At 38.3% G+C, this 19,042-nt stretch overlaps 1 protein-coding gene across 4 annotated transcripts in view; it reads left to right on the forward strand.

Moving 5' to 3' along the window:
* PIGG (phosphatidylinositol glycan anchor biosynthesis class G (EMM blood group)) overlaps positions 1–19,042 on the forward strand; it is a 90,252-nt gene that overhangs the window by 11,428 nt on the left and 59,782 nt on the right. For 2 of the 4 annotated variants that reach the window (XM_071580276.1, XM_071580277.1), the window contains exons 6-8: positions 3,136–3,348; positions 11,806–12,023; positions 14,634–14,915. In XM_071580276.1, coding sequence (XP_071436377.1) covers positions 3,136–3,348; positions 11,806–12,023; positions 14,634–14,915 — 713 coding nt within the window. Of the gene's footprint in view, positions 1–3,135; positions 3,349–11,805; positions 12,024–14,633; positions 14,916–19,042 lie in introns of those variants that run through there. The other 2 variants (XM_071580279.1, XM_071580278.1) reach the window with 2 other exon arrangements.

The following is a 19,042-nucleotide window of genomic DNA, read 5'->3' on the forward strand; positions in this document are numbered from 1 at the left end:
TTTGGGGTTGGAGTTGTCCTTCTCCTAGGATGGTTGCCAGGCAGCTAGCGAGCCCATCCTGCCCGTGGACACACTTTGTCTGACCCTTCAGCTGAGACCTGTCTGGCATGGGAGACCCTACCGGCGGCACAAACCACCTCCAGCATAGCTCTCAACCTCATGAGGGCACGCAAGCTTCTCCCCCGCGACAAGGGGGTGTCCCCGGAGAAGAAAAGTCTTAGAATACTACTACCATATATGACTGTAACGGTAACAACAAGAATCATTGCATGTAGATAACAATAATTATTATTGTAATGAAAATGAGAGATGGAAAGGAATAAAACTCAAGAGAAACAAGTGATGCACAGAACAATTGCTCACCACCTGCTGACTGGTGCCTAGCCTGACCCCAGGCGGCAATGAACAGCCCTCAGTTAACTCCCTCTGGTTTGTGTAGTGGGTATGATACTCTGTCGTATGGACTGTTCCTTTGGCCAGTTCAGATCAGCTGTCCCAGTTGTGTTCCATCTCAGCTTCTCATGTACTTGCTCACTGGCAGAGCACAGGAAATGAAAAAGTCCTTTACTGTGGGTTAAGCTCTACTTATCAACAGCTAAAACATCAGTTTTATTGACATTATTCTCATACTGAATCCGAAACACAATCCTTTACCAGATACTAGGAAGAAAATTAACTCTATTCCAGCTGAAACCAGGCCAAAAACACATTGGCAACTTTAATTTATGATAGCTCTAGAATTCTTCCTGAAAAGTGCTTTGTTTTTTTCTATGGCTGTATGGCAAGGCCCCTGTGTGACCCAAAACTTCTGGTTTTAGCCAAAGTTAGCATCGGTATCCTGGTGACACCATGAGTTAAACTTTGTAACCACTGAGAGAACTGGGTGTTTTTCAGACAGTAATCTTTACAGTACTGCCCTCCTGAGCATTGAAAGCTGAGGTCTGTTGTCAGGATCCTGGGCAACTGGTAAATAAATAGGTTTAGAAGCAAAATCCCATTTGAAGTGAGTTTTAAATTTTGTCTTTCATGGCCACAGTATTTCCTTGGCCTCCATTCTTCCGTCTCAGACAGCTAGGACAGAGAAATAAATGACAATTTCTCACACTGAGACAACAGGAAAGAGCAAGAATTGCTATTGTGAAAGAGTGAGACGTGACAGGAGTGAAAACATGACTATTGATTACTAAACCTTAAGAAAGAATATGGAGTATGGGTGCCTTTACTGTATAGGCCAGGTAGTTAATTTTATATCATTGATGTGAGTTGGTTTGTTTCTGAAACTGATTTTCTACTTGTAGATGATAATAAAAAGATAAAAGTAAGATAGGTTAAGGTAAGAGGCAAGGAGGAAATGGAGTGGTAGAGACTTTGGTCTAATTGAATAGTAGTGCTTAAATAAACTTGACTGAGTGAAATGGTGAAATACAGTTATATCGGGAGTGAATATTTTCCTTGAAACAATATTTTCTTCTGCTTTTCATTCTGGCTCTTGCTCATTTCCATGTGATTTCTTTGCATTGAAAGCCTGTTTGCAGAACCTTGATTTGTTTATCTTGCTGGAGATTCCTGCAGCACAGTGGAAGTACATTTTTTTGTCTCTCACTTATAAAGTTGTTATTCAGCTGCAATAGGAAGGATTGCTTGAGGACTCATTGAACTTTCCTTGGGTCTGAAAACAAAGTCAAGAGTGGACCAAAGCTCTTGCTTTTGCTTTATGACTTGTGTCTGTGTGTGTTGACAGGCAGGCCATGAGAGTGTGGATTCTGCAAATGCAATCTCCTGTTCATTGGGATTGGTTTCTGTTAGGTTTAAAGTAAACATGCAGTTTTTACAATCCAGTGAAATATATCTCTTTACCTGTCTTGGGATAGAGTTTGTGATTTCTAATGATGTTTTCATAAATAACCAGCAGTTTACTTCTCGTTGGTAACAGTAATTAGGATTCTAGTGACTGCTCCTACTGTAAAGAAAATGTACTGTGGTTGGTTTGGTAGACTTCAAAATAGTAATCCTGTTGGCTTTTTGTGTTTAATATGCTGTCAGGATAGTACTTGTGTAGCCTTCTAAGAAACATGTCACCCATGATTGCCTAAATGCATTTGGTAGTTTTGCTTTTTTTAACCAGTTAAGAACTTGCCTTTAGAGTTAAAATCTGAAAACTGCTGACATACAGGCACTGATGCAAAGAGGCTTTATGGATTATAGATGACATTCTGTAAAAATACAGGATTAATCAGAGCTAGATGAGAAATGAGAGAATTTCTAATGCTCTTAAAGGGAGCCTTGAGAGTAATAAAAGCTATATAGAATACTTTCTTTACTGTACTTAAGTCAAAACACTCTGTGCCTGGAGTTACAAAGAGGACAAAATAGAAGTGTAACAGAAAAACACTGTTATGTAAGTAGTTCTGCATGCAAAAGAACAATTAGCAAAACAATCCTAAATAAAAAGTTCCTTATGTTAATGAAATCATTCATGTGTGTAGATGTCTGTGGGCTTGAAGGCTAATCCTGTTAACTGCCACAAGTTAATGGGATCCTGCACAGAACCTTTTAAAAATCACTGAGGTTGCCTGTGAGTAGCCATGGATTGTGAGCCTCAACATGCTTTACCTGATCTCCAGTTCTGTTTGCCTAGCAACCTGATATTAATGAAATCTTGAATTGTTGTCATTATATAGGGAAGCTTCTAGAGTGCTGTCAACATTATTTCAGATTGTCATTCTTTGTTATTCATGCATTAAATTAGCCCACTGTAGTGCTTTCTACTATTTTTAATGTAAAAGTTATGAAACCCTCTTAGGATGTGGGCTGCAGCTTGATGTTAAGGTGAGCTCCTGGACCATCTGTTTTCGTACTTGTGTAATACTCATGTTGTGTTCACAGTAATTGTTAGCATTGAAGAGTGATACTGGCTAAGGATTTAATGAATTTTGGATTTACAGCAGCAGAGGACAGCAGCTGACAGTCAGCTCTCTGTAGACCACTTGAAATAGCTGAGCTAACACCAATGAAAAAATTTTGAAACTAATAAGGTGCCATCTCTCTCTGGAGAAATAGAACAGACCTTTTGTTGAATTAGTTCTTTACCTCTCTCATTATTTTTCTCCATTCTTTTTTTTTTCTCCATTGTAGGTTCTCTAACCAAACCCAAGCGTGTGCAACAAACAGATTTAGCCAGCACACTGGCAGTAGGTCTCGGTCTACCCATTTCAAGAAACAGTGTTGGGAACCTTATATTGCCAGTTGTTGGAGGCAAGACAATGAGAGAACAACTACGTTTTGTGCACTTGAATGGGTTCCAGCTTAGCAGGTTGCTGCAAGAGAATACACCTGCATATGAAAAAGGTAAATTTGCTAGGAAAAAAAAATGTTACTTATATCCTAAAAGAAGATTGTTTATTAAACAGTTTGGACTTTTAGATTCAAGCGTACTGCAAAGTAGCTATTAATTTGAGAGCAGTGTTCAGAGGAATGATACCAAGTTCAGTACTGTAAGTTACTTTCATACACTGCCTCTGAATAGTTTTTTTAATGACCAGAAATATTCCTAGTAGGCAAAAGAACAGAAACAATGATGAAGGAGTAAGATTAAAGTAAAACTGTCAGTGTGGTTAAATCTTGGTGTTTCATAACTGCTCTTTGTGAGGTGTCCTACACAGGGCACTTATTTGGAGTTATTTGGAGAATTATCACAATGAAGTGAATTTTCTAGTATAAGTAAAAGGTGCTTCAAGTAAAACTGGGAAATAATTTAGGGTGAGTTATCTTTTTCTTTTATTCTTATGTACAAATTTATTTGGAGTGAGAACCTAGAGAACTGCAGAATTGCTTATTAAAAATATGTGCATATGTGTGTATTTGGAGGAAAGAATAAAAAGCAAGTGAAAAAAATAACCCCAGTCCAGCAAAATGTAGTATTTTGTTAAGAGGCATGGTACAAACTACGATATAAATAGGGAAGTTAATACGATAATGATGTGGAAAAATTAAGTCAAAGGATGGAGGAGAGTATTTTACCATAGACATTAGAAGATGTTGTATTAAAGTGACTGTGAAACTTGTCACTTGATTTATAATCTGTTGAATCATTAAAATGAACAGATGAGAATGCAGAGCTGTGTTACAGCTATAAATAATTAAAGTGGATAACAATGTAAATTTTAGCAAGATGGATCATTGTAGGTCAAGAATCAATTATCTTTCAACATCACAGCTTCTAATTGTAATTAAACCCTGCTTAAGAACTCAGCAAAAAATGCTGCTTATGATAGCAACATGTCAATAGCAGGACCTATGCTCTGTCTATTCTTAACATTTTTTCTTGCACGGATTTCCTCACTTAACCCATTTGTGTCAAGTGAGAAACTTGCCTTGTTGGGGGTGTTCAGGACATGTCTGTGTTGCTGAAAATTGTATCACAAAACTCTGTCTGACCATATTTCTGCGAGCACTGGTGAAACAAACTGAAGTTTCTACCAGCATTTGGCTTAAATCTTCACTTTCATTTTACTTCTTGTCTGGAAACAGATTAATTTCAACTTGTAGCTTTCATCTGAGAAATGAAATCAAAATTACTGAGTATGAAAATGCAAGAAATTTTTATGCTGCTTCCTTGTGACTGCAAACTGCTACTACAGTTGTGCCTTACTGGAAAGCGGTTGGGAGGCAAAGCATCCACAGTGAGTTTCTCTCCTTTCACTGATGGAAAGTCTCGTCACAATCAAAGTCACAATGGTAGCTTTTTTATGGAGTCTAAATGTCAATTCCCCTTGTTTAAACTTCTTAGAGGGGTCTTGTCTTTCTTAAGCTACAAGACTGTAGCTTAATGATTTGGTCAGTAGGATTTAGATTGGCAGGGAAATGTTATGTGCTGTTTGTTTAATGTTGTTTGATTGATGTGGATACTTTGAGCCCTAGAAATACTAAAGGAAAGATCACTAACTTGGTGACTAGTATATGTAATTTAAAAGCACACATGAATGGCCATTTGTTTTCCATGGCTTTTAAGTGAAGATAAATGCTGTTCCCACCTATTCCACTACAGGCACACACAGACACGTATATCTGTTGTGACTCCCGTAGAAGGAGTTACCTTGCAAAGAAGTCATTCTATTAGCAATCCAATTAATTTTTGAGAAGGTTGCCCTGTTTTTACAAAGGGTAAACAAGAGGACCATGGGAACTACTTAGCAGTCAGTCTCATCTTTGTGCGTGGTAAGATCATGAAACAGATCCTTCTGGAAGTCATGTCAAAACACAGAGAAGACAAGAAGGTTATTAGAGATGGCCAACGCTGCTTTGCTAAGGGCAGATTGTGTCTGACTAATTTAGTGTCATGTGATGGGGTAAAGAGAAATGCTATCTATGTCATTTATGTAGACTTCTGTAAGGCCTTTGGTAAGGCTTCTCTCAACATTCCTGCTACTGTTATTGGAGTTACACGGGTTTGACAGGTGGACTCCTAAATGAATATAGAAATGGTCATGCAGCCAACTTCTTAAAGTCAGTGTCTCAATGTTCAAGTGGAAACCAATAATAAGTGGTGATTTAGTGAAAGATGTCTCTGTCTTACGGTGCTGGTGATGAACTAGATGATCTTTAAAGGTATCTTCCCTTCCAACCTGAACCATTCTGTGATTTTAAGTTGGGACGGTGAAGTGAGAGAGATGCTGTTTATGTGATGATGTGATGGCTGTCATGGAGCTCTGCCTGGGACTGGATGTTTAAATAGTTGAGAACTTCCGGGTCACGATTAGTGCACAGGCCAGCATGGACAATATTGTTATGGATGTCTAATACAAACAGTCTGATTGGGAAGAATTGGGAGGTGTTCAGACAACTAGAGGAAACCCCATATTCACCATCCATACTGCTCATATGGTGCTTCAGCCATCCTATTGCAGTTCAGGTTTCAGGTTACATAACTGGACAGTGAGATGGACTGAAAAGGGGCTAAGCTGCTGGGCTCATGTGTTTGTGATCAGTAGCACAAAGTCCACCTGAAGGCCAGTCATCGATGATCAACCACAGGGCTTGACACAGGCAGCACTATTCAACATCTTAATTAATGACCTGGGTGATGGGGCAGAGTGCCCCCTCAAGGAAGGGGAGGACACAATACAGAACTGGGAGTGACTGAATGAAAAGCAGCTTCTTGGTGAACCAGCAAAGGGTCCTTGGGATCAGCAGATTGAACACCAGCCAGCAATGCACCCAAACCAATAGCTTCCAAGGCTACATTAAGAAAACAATGGTTAGTGGGTCAATCCTTCCTCTTACCAGCTGTGAGGAGTCCCTGTCTAGGGTCCTGTGTCTGGTTCTAGGCTCCTCAGTATAAGAAAGACATGGACATAATGTAGGGAGAACAGTGAATGGCCATGAAGGGTGATGAAGGGATTGAACTATCTGTTATGGGGAGTCTGAGAATGGTACAACTGTTCAGCTTGGTTAGGCAAAGACTCAGCAGGGATCTCATCAATGTAGGTAATATGTGTAATGGGAGGGAATAAAGAAGATTGAACCAGGGTCTAATTGGTTGTCCTCACAAAAAAATTTGTTTGAATTTTTTGTGTAAGGTTTGTGAAACACTGGAATGAGTTGCCCAAAGAGGTTGTGGAGGCTTCATACCTGAAAATATTCCAGACTTAACTGGACACAGATCTGAGCAATCTGCTTTAGCTCACCCTGCTCAGAGCCTTTGATTTTTATTTGTAGAAGATCTGGACACTCGTCAGAATCGTGCTAAGAGGTCTTGAGCCATATAATTTCTGCATTCCACAGACAAGGTCTGCTGCAAGATTTTTGAGGGAAAGAAAACCCAGAGGATGAGTCACTCTTGTTTGCTGCTGTAGGTTCAAGCTTCCCAGTGCAGATTCTCAGCTAGTAGCAACTGGTGGATCATAATGTTTCAGTTGAATGTTCAGAGAAATGTCCATAATTGGAGCTTTAGTTCAAAGTGAAAGATACTTGCAGGGATAGCCTAGGCCTTGGTGCTTTTTAGAAAAAATCAATTATTAGTATTTTCAACTCTCATATTTAAAAAATATTAGGCTCTTCTGAAAGGCAAAACATGGGATTCCTCTGCAGAGTGTTATCATTTGCAGCACAGAGAGGTTAGGGCACCAGCTGTTAGGACCATGAGGATGATGACTGTCAGTAATACTAAGAAAAGATTCACCCGTTGTAAGCTATAGCATAACATACACATTCATTTTTGGTGCAATATGAGTTTCCTTTTTAATGCAATAAGATGAAATCAGATGTCAATTGAGTTGAATTGCAGTCAGATGGGAAGGCAGAATGACCTCTACAAGCTGTTTCATGAAGAAGCCATGGAGTTCCCTGGATTCAGCTGCTCCAATGTTAAGACTAAACTGGAACAGTATACAAAAATATCTGTCTTCAAATGTATTTTAAATAAATCAATTAATAAAGACCAGAAGAAAGGCAGGTCAGTAACTTCTTTCCCCCTCCAGTATTTGTTACATAAACATGTGTTTTCTAAGCAAGAGATGGTGCAACATTTCATTGGAATTGGGTTGAGATTTATTGATGTACAAAGGAACCATCACAGTTAAACCTGTCTTCAAGTAAATTAAGTTTTACTTGAGGAACCTGAAGATTGACTAAGGGTTTTATTATTTTAAAAGTAACTTTTCGAAACATACTAATAAATGCTAATGTCAGGCATTAGGTTTTATTTTGATAGAATTGGGTGCATGCAAGTAAGGAAAAAGTCTGAAAAAGGACAATAGAAAGAGCTGGCAGAAATGAAGAAGCCAGAAGGAGAAGTATCTAAAAACACACTTTGGGGTTTTGAAGAAGTTCATATCTCAGTGTAAGGTAGGCAGGCAGCTCTAAGTACCTGGCAATGCTTCCCTCATGTTCTGAACTTTAGAACGTGCACTTGAATGTTAAACTAGGACTTTTTTTTGGAAAAGCACTGCACAGTGGAATGAAGAGTCATGGTAGAGAATAAGTTGGATGTTGTTATCAAAATGAGTGCCAGCCTTTCAGTTTGGGACTGATCCTGAACTTCTGGTAGAAGCATATGTTGATTGACATAATTTGAGTGTTACTGGAACATTTCTATATTGAAACTGAAGAAGTCACTTCTACATTATTCATTCTTTTTATAATTCTTTTTAAGTGATTGTTGCCTGTGACTGGAACTCAGTGATGTTTTTGTCAAACAGATGCTTGTGAAGCATAGCCACCTGCATGTGATAAGATGGTAGTGAGGCTGATGCACAAATTGCTAATTAATAGTGTGCAAGTAAACCATTTCTAGTGCTTTGGGAACTGGGCAATCTTACTTTGGATTTTGCCTTGTTGAACAAGTTTAACTTGTCTAATGAGTATCCCATGCAGGAGTGACTTGCCAGTATTACCTGCCAGTTACCAAAATGCTTCTTCAACAGTTTAGTCCCCATGACCCTTCTTACTTTGTACTTACTGCATACAACGTGCCTTTGAAGAGATATCACAGAAGTTTGGTAACTGTCATCCTTTATTCCTGTCTTCAAGATCTTTCACTCATATACAGGTTTAACTAGAACAGTCATGTTAGATAATATGAGCAAGATGAGTTTGGTGGGCAGTAACACTGAATGAGGTAGATGAGAATGAAAGAAAAATGCCAAAAGGAATGAATAGGGAGACTGGGCAAGAAGCATGTAAAGTGAGCAGAACAGGAGCAGAAGATGTGGATGAAATTTATTTATGTTTCAAAATATAGATTGAACTCATTTCAGTGTTCTGTATAGAGAAATAGTGACATGTCAAATCTCAATATGATTAAAGCTCATTTTACATGATCCTTTATAGATGCCCTCATAAGCATGAATATTTAACTCTTATTTCAAATATACTGTAAGCGAAACTTTACAGGGCGTGCATTGTTTGAAGGCCTACTGAAGTCCCCTGTGTGCCCTGGCAGCTCTCCTGATACTCAGGTGTTTGCTGCTGGCTGAATTTTGCTTTCTAGCAGATATCTGTATGCCTCCTGCCTAGCAGGCTCAACATGCTTTGGAGTTTGATAGAACCCTTGGGAGAACAGACTGGACATTGTGATTTAAACATTGGTTTCTACAATTCTCACTCTGAATTCAGTAAGTCGATCACAAAGTGTCTTGTATGATAAGCGACATACAAATGGTAGGCACAATTCTTTCATAACTGTACAAGAATTGTGAATAGGAATACTTCATTCATCTTCAATCACTTGAAACAAAATTAGAAATGTTTCTGGATTTAATAATGAACTTTTGCTGAAAAGGCTTAACAAAAAATATAGTGGTTTTTTTCCAAGTGTGATACACTGTTCATTTACTAAGAGTAAAAATGAGCTGTAATTTAAGACTTTGCGACACCAAAGTTATTTCAGTTGTTGCTTTAACCTGTATTGTCTGAAACTATGCAGCAAATGTTTTACCCTACTTTTAGCTAAGAAGGGAAATGTTACAAGTTATATAAAAAAATTCCAAATTGACCTTTTTACACTTAAGTTATCATTAACTTTGAAATGAAATTACAGGGAAATAGTAAGAACTGTTAATCTTAAGTGGAACTAAACATTTTTTCCCTCTGATGCCGTGAATGACCCTTCCCCCCAAAAACAGGACTTCAAGCCACATTAGTGTAGGGTAAGATAAAAAGTAAAGGTCCTTTAATAACACAGGGCCTACAGCCCACAGGAATACAGGATGACATGCATGTGTCTCAGTTCTTGTTTCCATGGCTTTTATAATAAGATCCCTCCAATCATTGCTTTACACATTTCTCAGTCCAGCCCCAGTCCCACCCCTGGTCCAACCCCCTGGAATTGGGTCTGGGGTCGTCAAGACCCTCTGTCTTCATCAAATCTTCTTCTTCAGGCACACAAAGGTCTCTTGGAGTTCATTCAGTCCTGGCTTTTGGGTCACTCTGACCTATATTTATGTTTCATTCTGTAGGCCTTCTGATATCCTTCAGCTCTTTACCTTGGAAAGGAGTCTAAACAAGACTAATTAACTAAAGGAATTTGAGCTCCCTGTTCTGGAACAGGGGTAGTGATAGAAAGGCATTAAACTTAAACTGTTAGAAATATTAACCCTCTAAAAATCTACAACTACTGTGTTCCTAAAATCTACAAAATGTGAAGATCAGAACAAAAACCCTTTCAGCGTCACCTCCAAAATACTAGTAAATGTGAATATTTGTGCACAGCATAATGTTCAGTGAGATGCAGTTTCTGCAAGTTAGTCTTGCTTTCCATATGTTGTCAACTGAATTTCTGTTGTGAATGCATAGTGTACTCAGTGATCAATATTTTAAAAACAGAATCACAAATTGGATAAGGTAGAGATGGATCACTGCAGGTCATCTAGTCAAATCTCCCTGCTCAAGCAAGGTCTCCTACAACATATTACTCAGGAATGTGTCCAGGTACCTTTTGTGTATCTCCAGAGAAGGGCTCTGCAACGTCTCTGTGCAACCTGTTCCAGTGCTTGGTCACTTGCACAGTAAAGTTCTTCCTCACTTTCTGCCAGTTGCCTTTTGTCCTATTGCTCAGCACCGATGAGAAGCGTCAGGCTCCATCCTCTTCACACCCTACCTTCAGGTACTGGTATGCATTGAATAACTCTCCTCTCAGTTGTTTATTCTTAAGGCTGAACAGGCCCTGTTCCCTCAGCCTTTCCTTGCAAGAGAGATGCTCCCTTAATCATCTTTGTTGCCCTATGCTGGACCTGCTGCAGGAGTGCCATGTTTCTCTTGTCCTGAGGAGCCCAGAACTGGACACAGCACTCCAGATGTGTCTCATCAGGTCTGAATAGAGGGGAAGGATCACCTCCTTCAACCTGCTGGCAGTGTTCTTCCTAAGGGACCCCTGTTTCTCACTGGTTTTCTTAGCCACAGGGGCATATAGCTGGCTCATGGACAGCTTGTTGTCCACCAGGACCCCCCCGGGTCCTTCTCCACAGAGCTGCTTTCCAGCAGGTTTGCCCCCAACCTGTTCTGGTGCCTGGAGTTATTCCTTCCCCAGGAGCAGGACCCCACACTTGCCTTTGTTGAACTTCAGATGATTCTTCTCTGCCCAACTCTTCAGCCTGTTACTGTCCTTCTGAGGGGCTGCACAGACCTCTGGAGTATAGATCACTCCTCCCAGCTTTTTGTCATCAGCAGAGGTGCTGAAGAGGCATCTGCCCCTTCGTCCAACTCATTGATAAAGTCAAACTACACTGGACCCAGTATCGACCCTTGCGTCACACCACTAGTGAAGGCCTCCAACTAGACTTTGCACTGCTCATCACAGTCCTTTAAGCTCTGCCATTCGTTCAGTTTTCAATTCACCATCCACTCACCCAGCCAGCACTGCCAGCTAATGTAGTGTGTCTGTCTCTTTTGGTGTTTCCTCTAGAGACTGGCTATTTGAGCTTTTCCCACTTAGCTTGTACAATATGCCCTTGATAATGAGCGGTTCCAGTGGAAAACACTGGGTTTTTTTTATGATGATCTGAAGCATTTGAATTGTTTGTCTTGGAAACATTTTGTAAAAGTGAATGGATATTTTAAAATATTGTTGGTTGTCAGAGGTCTTGATATACTATAGGTTAGGGATTAATTGTTTTTATTCTGAGTAACTGGCTTATCATGGTATTGCTACAGGAAGATGATGTAACTAGATGTGAAAAAAGTTTCAACTCCCATAGCAATTATATATTTTTATATATTAGACAAGCAAATATAAAAATACGATCCCAACTCTAATTCTCCTTTGTTCATGTATCCTGTTGCTGATTTTATTTTCTCCCACTCCCCCAGATCCCGGATATGAACATTTTAAGATAGCAGAAAAATCCCATGGTAATTGGATCAAGCTGTATTTAGAGGGAAATAATTCAGAAATACTCTTAAATCTTGGCAAAAAGGTCTTGAAGCAATACTTGGAGGCCCTCAAGACTCTCAGTTCTTCACTAAGCAAACAAGTGGCACAGTATGACATGTATTCTGTGATGGTGGGGACTGTGATCATTATGGAGGTATGAAAATAGATCTTTCTGTAATAAGGTTAAGTGTACAAAAGTAAAAGTATCTTGGTTTTGACTATTTAATGTATATTCTTATGGGTCTTAAAAATTACCAAACGTGAATTCTTAGAGTTGGCTGACATTCTGTTTGGATGAGGTTAATACACTTTTTTAATAATTTGGCCTTTAAAATGGTTCAGGAGTGCTTTTGATGCAAATCACTAATGTTTTGAAGTATCTGGTTGCAGTGCATATGCAGATGTGCTGCAACTTAAATTACTCATATATTAGTTAGCTTTCTCTTTTTAAGTGGCTTTGCTGCTTTAAAGAAAATTCTGGCAAGTAAATTCCTAACTATTCCTCTTTGTCTAACACTGAGCATAGGTGCTCAAAACAGGCAACACCTTAGATGGACAATTTTCACAGTTCCAGGAATTGTTCTTTGTACTGATAGTTTTGGAGCCCTGAAATAAACACTTGCTGTGAGGTGGTGGATTACCGCTTCGTATCTCTTGTAGGAATAAAGATAAGATATGACATGTCTGGAATTTTAAGTGGATCTCTCCAATATGTTTTGGGCAAAACTCAAATAGCCTCAAAAGCTCAAAAGCCTGAAAATAGTGTAATGCTTTGAGAACTGTGCTAAAGGGATTCCATGCCTGGACACTGAACTTCTGTGTACCAAAGTTGGTGCTGACCTTTTAGATAACGAGATTACTAACTTTTGTAAGTATGGTTCCCTGGGATGGAGGTACCTACTACAAGCTTAGTCCTTCAATATGTGGTGCTGTATGAGGCTCTGTTCCTGTTCAGTGCCTGAAACGGGTAACAGTATGTGAGTAGCTAGTTAATATTTGAGTCTCCTCTGTGCTGGCAGGGCTCAGTGCCTTGTCTCCTTGCATACAGAGTACTTCTGAAATGGCTTTCTGGTAGACTTCTTGGTGGGACTTGTCACTCTGCTGATCACTTCACAGCAGTGAGCTCCACAGTGCCCTTGGGGAGATGAGATGGTAGGTTCTGTTCCTGTTCTACAGATGGGAAATCTAAAGGTGAACAAAGTTCAGTGCAAAACTGAAGTGCTTGTATTTCTTTTTTGTTCCTTTGTTTCGGAAACTTATGCATTCGAGCTATTGACGGCTGAAGCACTGACTGGCTTGTTTTTTTTCTTCTGGAATGCTTGTAGGTGCTTACTGTTTCTAGAAAACAAAACCTAAATGGGCCTTCATCAAAGAAACATGCAGCTATTAACAATGGAAATTTTCAAATTTTTGTTGAGAAATGTCTATTCAGTTTTTCACTTTTTCAAGTGCAATACTCAAGAAACTACCTTGCTTTGCAAAATCGTTTTCTTTTGATGTTTATTTTCCACCTTCACTGAATAAATAAGAGTAGGGAAACTCACATGTCACTGCAAACTACACCATACTATAGATGCCAATTATCCCGTATTTCACATGAAGACAGTACCTCTGGGACATGAACTGGTAATAACTGCATTTGCTCAAAAGACCTAAATTTAGTTTTGTAGGTAACTACAATTTGAGCATTTCCATACCATGAGTTCTGTCCTTGTTTTAGTTATAAGTGCGGTGTTGAAATGTGTGACCTAAGCCAGTTTGATACTCTGTATACTTTCATAACCAAATTGAATATGAAGTACAATATGAAGAAGCAGCAAATGAGTGCAGTACATTGGTATTTTTTGTCTGTTTTACTGTATCTCACTGTATCATGGGAAAACTTTTAGGCAGAAGTCTTCCCAAGTGACAGTGAAAGATTAAAGGTTGTCAGTGGTCTGGTTTTATCTTCATTTGCTTTAATCTTGCCCTAGCACAAGCTGATTGAGGTCAGTCTAGTCCTAGTTCCATCTGTTCAGCTTGCAAAGCATTTCAGCACGTGATTGAAGTTTCCTATTCTTTGTAAAGGTTTGTACATAAGTAGCAGAAATTTTCATTGTATTATTCATCTCCACTGCTGCACTTACCTGAGAGAAAACTTGGAATTCTGCCAGATCTGTGTGCAGGTTAGAGCAAAGTGAAAGTAAAACCAGTGAATTAAATTAAAATGAGGGGAAGTACAAAAAAAATACTGGCAAAATTCGTAAGCCTGAAATTCAGCATACGCTTGTGTATGAGAACTTCCCCTGGTTTGTGGAGCTTTTTAACTCAGCAGCATCTTACATATATATGTGTATCTCTCATACAGGAGGTAAATTGCCTTTGACAGAGTATATGTGATTTCAGGCATTTACAGGTGGCAAATAATGGGTCAAATTTTTTACTTAAAAACTATTTTGGTATTAGGAGTTAAAGCTCTTAAAGGGAATAAAGATCATACATATTATCATTTACCATAGGTGAGGAGGCAAATGGTAATGTGTTAAACTTGGGAACTCATATGTCCAAGCCCTTAAATTAAAACACCATCTCGGATTCTCACATTTATATGGTAATAACTTACTGGGAAGAAATCCAGTATGGTTCCTCACAGGTTTTTTTGATGAAGTATGTATACTAGCAGAGCGACATGGATGGCAACAGCATTATTTTTTGTGTGAATTCTCACTGCACATGTTAACTAACCCTAAGTTTTAAAGTATTAATTGTCTATTTTTTTTCCTAGGTTCTGCTGCTGCTTTTGCTCAGTGTTCCAAAAGCCCTGAGCAAGCGGGCAGAATTTGAAGTGCCCCTCTCTCCTCCACTCTTCTCTCTGCTGTTTTACTTGATGTGTCTGATGCTGTGTGCAGTTCATGTTACTGTATGCACATCAGCAGAAAGTTTGTGCTATTTCTGCAGTATGTCCTGGTTAACAGCAGTTGGAGTGATGATGCTGATTTCTGCACTCATGTGTGGTCTTTTATCTGCTATTGCAAAGATCTTTGAGAATTCCCTACCTCCACAGAAGGTGAGATCATGCATTAATTATGATTCAAAATGTTTACCTTCTAATGGCATACTTTCAGTTAAAATTTTGTTAGTTTTTCTCTCTGTGTGCTTAAGGAAATTTTTATTTTGTCAGGTAATTTGATTTTAAGTTGTAATTGAAATGTGCTGTTTTCACTGTGGCATGATACTGATCGCTGTAAGAAGGATCACAGAAGTGCTTATTTTGACATGGCTTGAAGAAATGTTCTAAATATTGTAAAATATTTTCCATTTGACTTTGTGGAATCAGAAACAGTTATGCTGCGTACAAATTCTACATTGTTGCACAGTGATGTTTTACAACTGTAATTAAAGCAAGATGTGTGGTACTTTAAAACAATATGCACTGGTCATGGTCTGTCCTTTCCCAAATACAGCAGACATTAATGCTCTGAGAAGAAAATACTTTGCCAATACCCTTTCTTACATTGGTATTATTAATGTGTTTTTTTGAATAGTTTTGAAAATGCAACAGAAAGAGCTAATTTAATCTATCTATTCTACTTCTTAGGTTTAACAAATGTATTTTCTTACAATCTTTGGAATTCTTAGAAACATTCTCAGTTGTGCAAGTAGTTGTCTTTCTGTAACTTACTGGATGAGTTTTATTGTTGTGTTGAATAGAGTTCAGGTAGTTTCAAGGAAACAGATTTTGCCATGTCTTTCTTTTCTTACATTGTGAAACTTAGTATGCCAAGAGCTGTCAGTCACACCGTAAAGTCAGCTTCTAGCTGTTTTTATTAGTTCTCATTAGTCATATCTTTCTAAGGTGTCTGAAGTTGATTGCTTTAATGGTCATTAGTACCCCATTAGATGGTGCAGCCTCTGGGCAGTAAGTCCTTTGTTAGTCTGTGTTTCTTATAATCATTTGGGGTGTTAGTATGTTTTTGGGAGTGTGTGATAAAGTATAGCAAGTACATTGCTTTAATGATACAACCACATACAGCTTTCTGACATAGGCAAAGATTTAATAATAGCTTTTTTTTTTGCAATTCAGAAAATTCAGTAGTTCCTGAGTGAAGATTAATTTTGCACTTTGTGCAAATATGTGCTGTAATTCCTGAGCTTAGTTGTAAATTTAAATTCTGCTGCTAGTATTTATACAACTTCATAATTTTTCTGTAATTTATGGATTTGTATTATTCTTTCTTGGAAATGGTACCTATCTGTGAGAACTCTTGGACTAAAAATAATGCCCTTTTTTTCCTAAAGAGAGATTTTACTTTCAATTTTCTTCAGTGCATTTCACTTCAGTATATAAAGTGATGAAAAAGGGAGATGTTGATAGAACTTGTAACATTCTTATGTTTGTATTCATCGTTCAGGTAAGACTTAGACATGTCTGATCATTTAGGTAGACTGAAATAGAGGAACAAATCAGCTATGAATATCTGTTTTCTGAAATCAGAGAAGGAAGTTTCATCTCAGGTATAGCTACTAATAGAATACTCTTTGTAAGTATAAATCACAGTTTCATTTTGGTACACTGAAGTTTTTGTGTCGAAGTAGTAGTAATGTTTTGCTGCCAACGCTAGTGATGCTGGTGTGGGTCATTTTTAAAATCAAATAAAGAGAGTAAAATTCATCAACATGAATGGAGAAATCTTCTGAATGAGATGTCTAGTTTTACAGTTTACCACAGTTGGTACATAGGGGTATGTTGGTTTCTAAAAGGACTCAGTTCACTTCTGCCATTTCTGATTTGCTCTGCTTTATACCTTTATTAACTTTCTGTATTTTATTGTAAATGAGGTAAAATTGTTCTTAGAAAAAGAATGTGGCCTTGAAATAACTCATGCTCTGGTGTGTTCTGTAGCAACCTCACATTTACTTGTTGTACAGTGACAAACACAACTAGGAAAAATAAGTGCATTTTCCATCCTTTTACCAGTTTTTCTAATTTGAGTAAACAGTAGGAATCTAAACGTGATGACTTTCTAGATCTGTATAAAATTTACAGACATACCATTTCAATGCAATGAGAAGAGATGACATGTTTCTCTCCAGGTGGGTAGTCTCAAAGGATCTGGGTTGTAAGGAACCCGAGAGAGCATCCAGTTCCAAACCCTTTCTATGGTCAGGGATACCTTTCACTAAACTAGGGTGCTCAGAGCCACTTGCAGGGAAGTGGCATCCACAGCTTCTCTGGGCAGCCTGTTCCAGTGCCTCACCACCCTTACTTGAAACAGATTTATCTGCTGCAAGTTGATGATACACAAATGAGGAGGTTTTCAGCAATGTTTTCCATGTTTGCATATGTCTTTGTGTGTTCAAGTCTGAGGCATCCCACATCTATCTGTGATCACATTCCTACCTGAGATGATCTGAAAATGTGTGAAGGTTAAGTGTGTCTTATGAAGGGTAGGTAGTAATAATTGTGGTTGAGGCAGACGTGACTTTATATTCAGACCTGTAGAAATACATTTTTGTCCTCCTGTCTTCAGTTCTGTTCCACAGGTGACTGCATTACTGAGTGTGTCTCATCTCATCAAAGTAAGATGGTCTTTGCTGTCTCTCTGCAAGTTCCAAAGGAAATTTGAAATATTTTGTATGTTTAGTTAGTATGTACCTTCATTCCAGACATGGATAAAAGCAGCAATCTGGGTTTGATTAACATTTTTACCAGTCTCAGAGCTATTGTAGAATGATAGTGTGGGTTTTTTTTTGGGTCACTGCTTATACAAATGTAGAGCATGGAGAAGATGAAACAAGCCATGTATCATCTACTGCAGCTTGCAGTGTGGATGTCTCCCAAACATTTACCTCCATCTTTCATCCCCTTTTCCAATAGAATGCGTAGACTTTGGGGGAGAAACTAGTTGTCTTTGTATGATGTAGGTTGATCCTCAGGGGCCTTCCATGTGAATTAGGAACACCGCTAAAGTGCTAAAGTATCTCTAAACCCAAGAGTGGGTGACTGGTGTGTCTCCAAAGTGCAAATCTCTGTTTAGGGTCCACTTTCAAAAGAGCTCTGAAGCCCTGATCTTCTGGTGGCAGGAGTAGAATCCTGAATCATCCTTGTGCTGGTTAAATAAAGGTAAAAAGCCTTTTGTAATCTCAAGCTATACGATAAAATGTAGGTATTTTAGACGTAATTAAGATAAATTCTGCTGTTAATGGCTTCAGAGCTTCTTCCTTCAAATTGTTTCCATTCACATCTAAAGATTTCTCTGAAGTGCTTTTCATTTGTAATGCTTTTTCCCCCCACTGTGGCTGAATATAGAAACTGATTACCAAGTTCATGAATCTTCTGAAGACCAGTGCAGTCAGTGTTAGCATCTGCTTCCTGACTGTTATTTATAGATTCTGATTGCTATGTTTCTAGCAGCACCAGTCCTTTCTTTTAATGATACTTAATGCTTTAAATAATTCTGCAGCCCATCATGAATTCCATAAAATCATTGAAAATTCTAACTGCTTGTTCAAAGCCTCACTGTAATCGCGTTTTAGTTAAGTATGGTATTTGCTTCTACTAGTTGTGTTTTTGTTCTCCTTTTCTCATAGAAATAACAACTAATAGGTTTTTTTTAAACTAGAGCACCAAAGTTATAGCTTGTCAAATACAGTTTTTGAGAATTTTCATTATGCAGAATTACAGTGATTTTTATTGCATAAAGAAACTGTTCCTCTTTCAGTTTATTTGAAAGTATCCTGTTCATCTTACAGTATTTTTGGGTTTCCTCCTCTGTGTGATTTTCTTGCTGAATTGAACAATGATACATTTTTATGGAATTGCACCTAAATTTTTATTTTTTGACTTGAGAGAGAAAAAAGGAGATTGAGCGGTGTTTTTATCAGATAGCTTTCAAAAATGATCCCAAACTGCTCTGCAAATGTAGGAGCAAGTATTTCCTGTAGTACTTTGCTGTGGGAAAGGTACCATCACAGGGAATTAAGACTCAAGGGATTCAGGGTTCAGGGGGCTCAAGTGTCGTAAGGGAAGAGAACGTTAATTGTTTAAATTGTGAGTGATAGTAAGCATGAAAAATAAAATATTTCTTATCTGAAAAATGATTGCAAAATTCCTCAAGTATTAACTGTAAGTGGACTCAGAATACAGACTACAGGAGGTTTTATTTCAAAGGGAAGAAGTTTCAAAACTTCCTG

The sequence above is a fragment of the Pithys albifrons genome, chromosome Z (assembly GCF_047495875.1).
Source record: "Pithys albifrons albifrons isolate INPA30051 chromosome Z, PitAlb_v1, whole genome shotgun sequence".
Classification (NCBI taxonomy): Eukaryota; Metazoa; Chordata; class Aves; order Passeriformes; family Thamnophilidae; genus Pithys; species Pithys albifrons.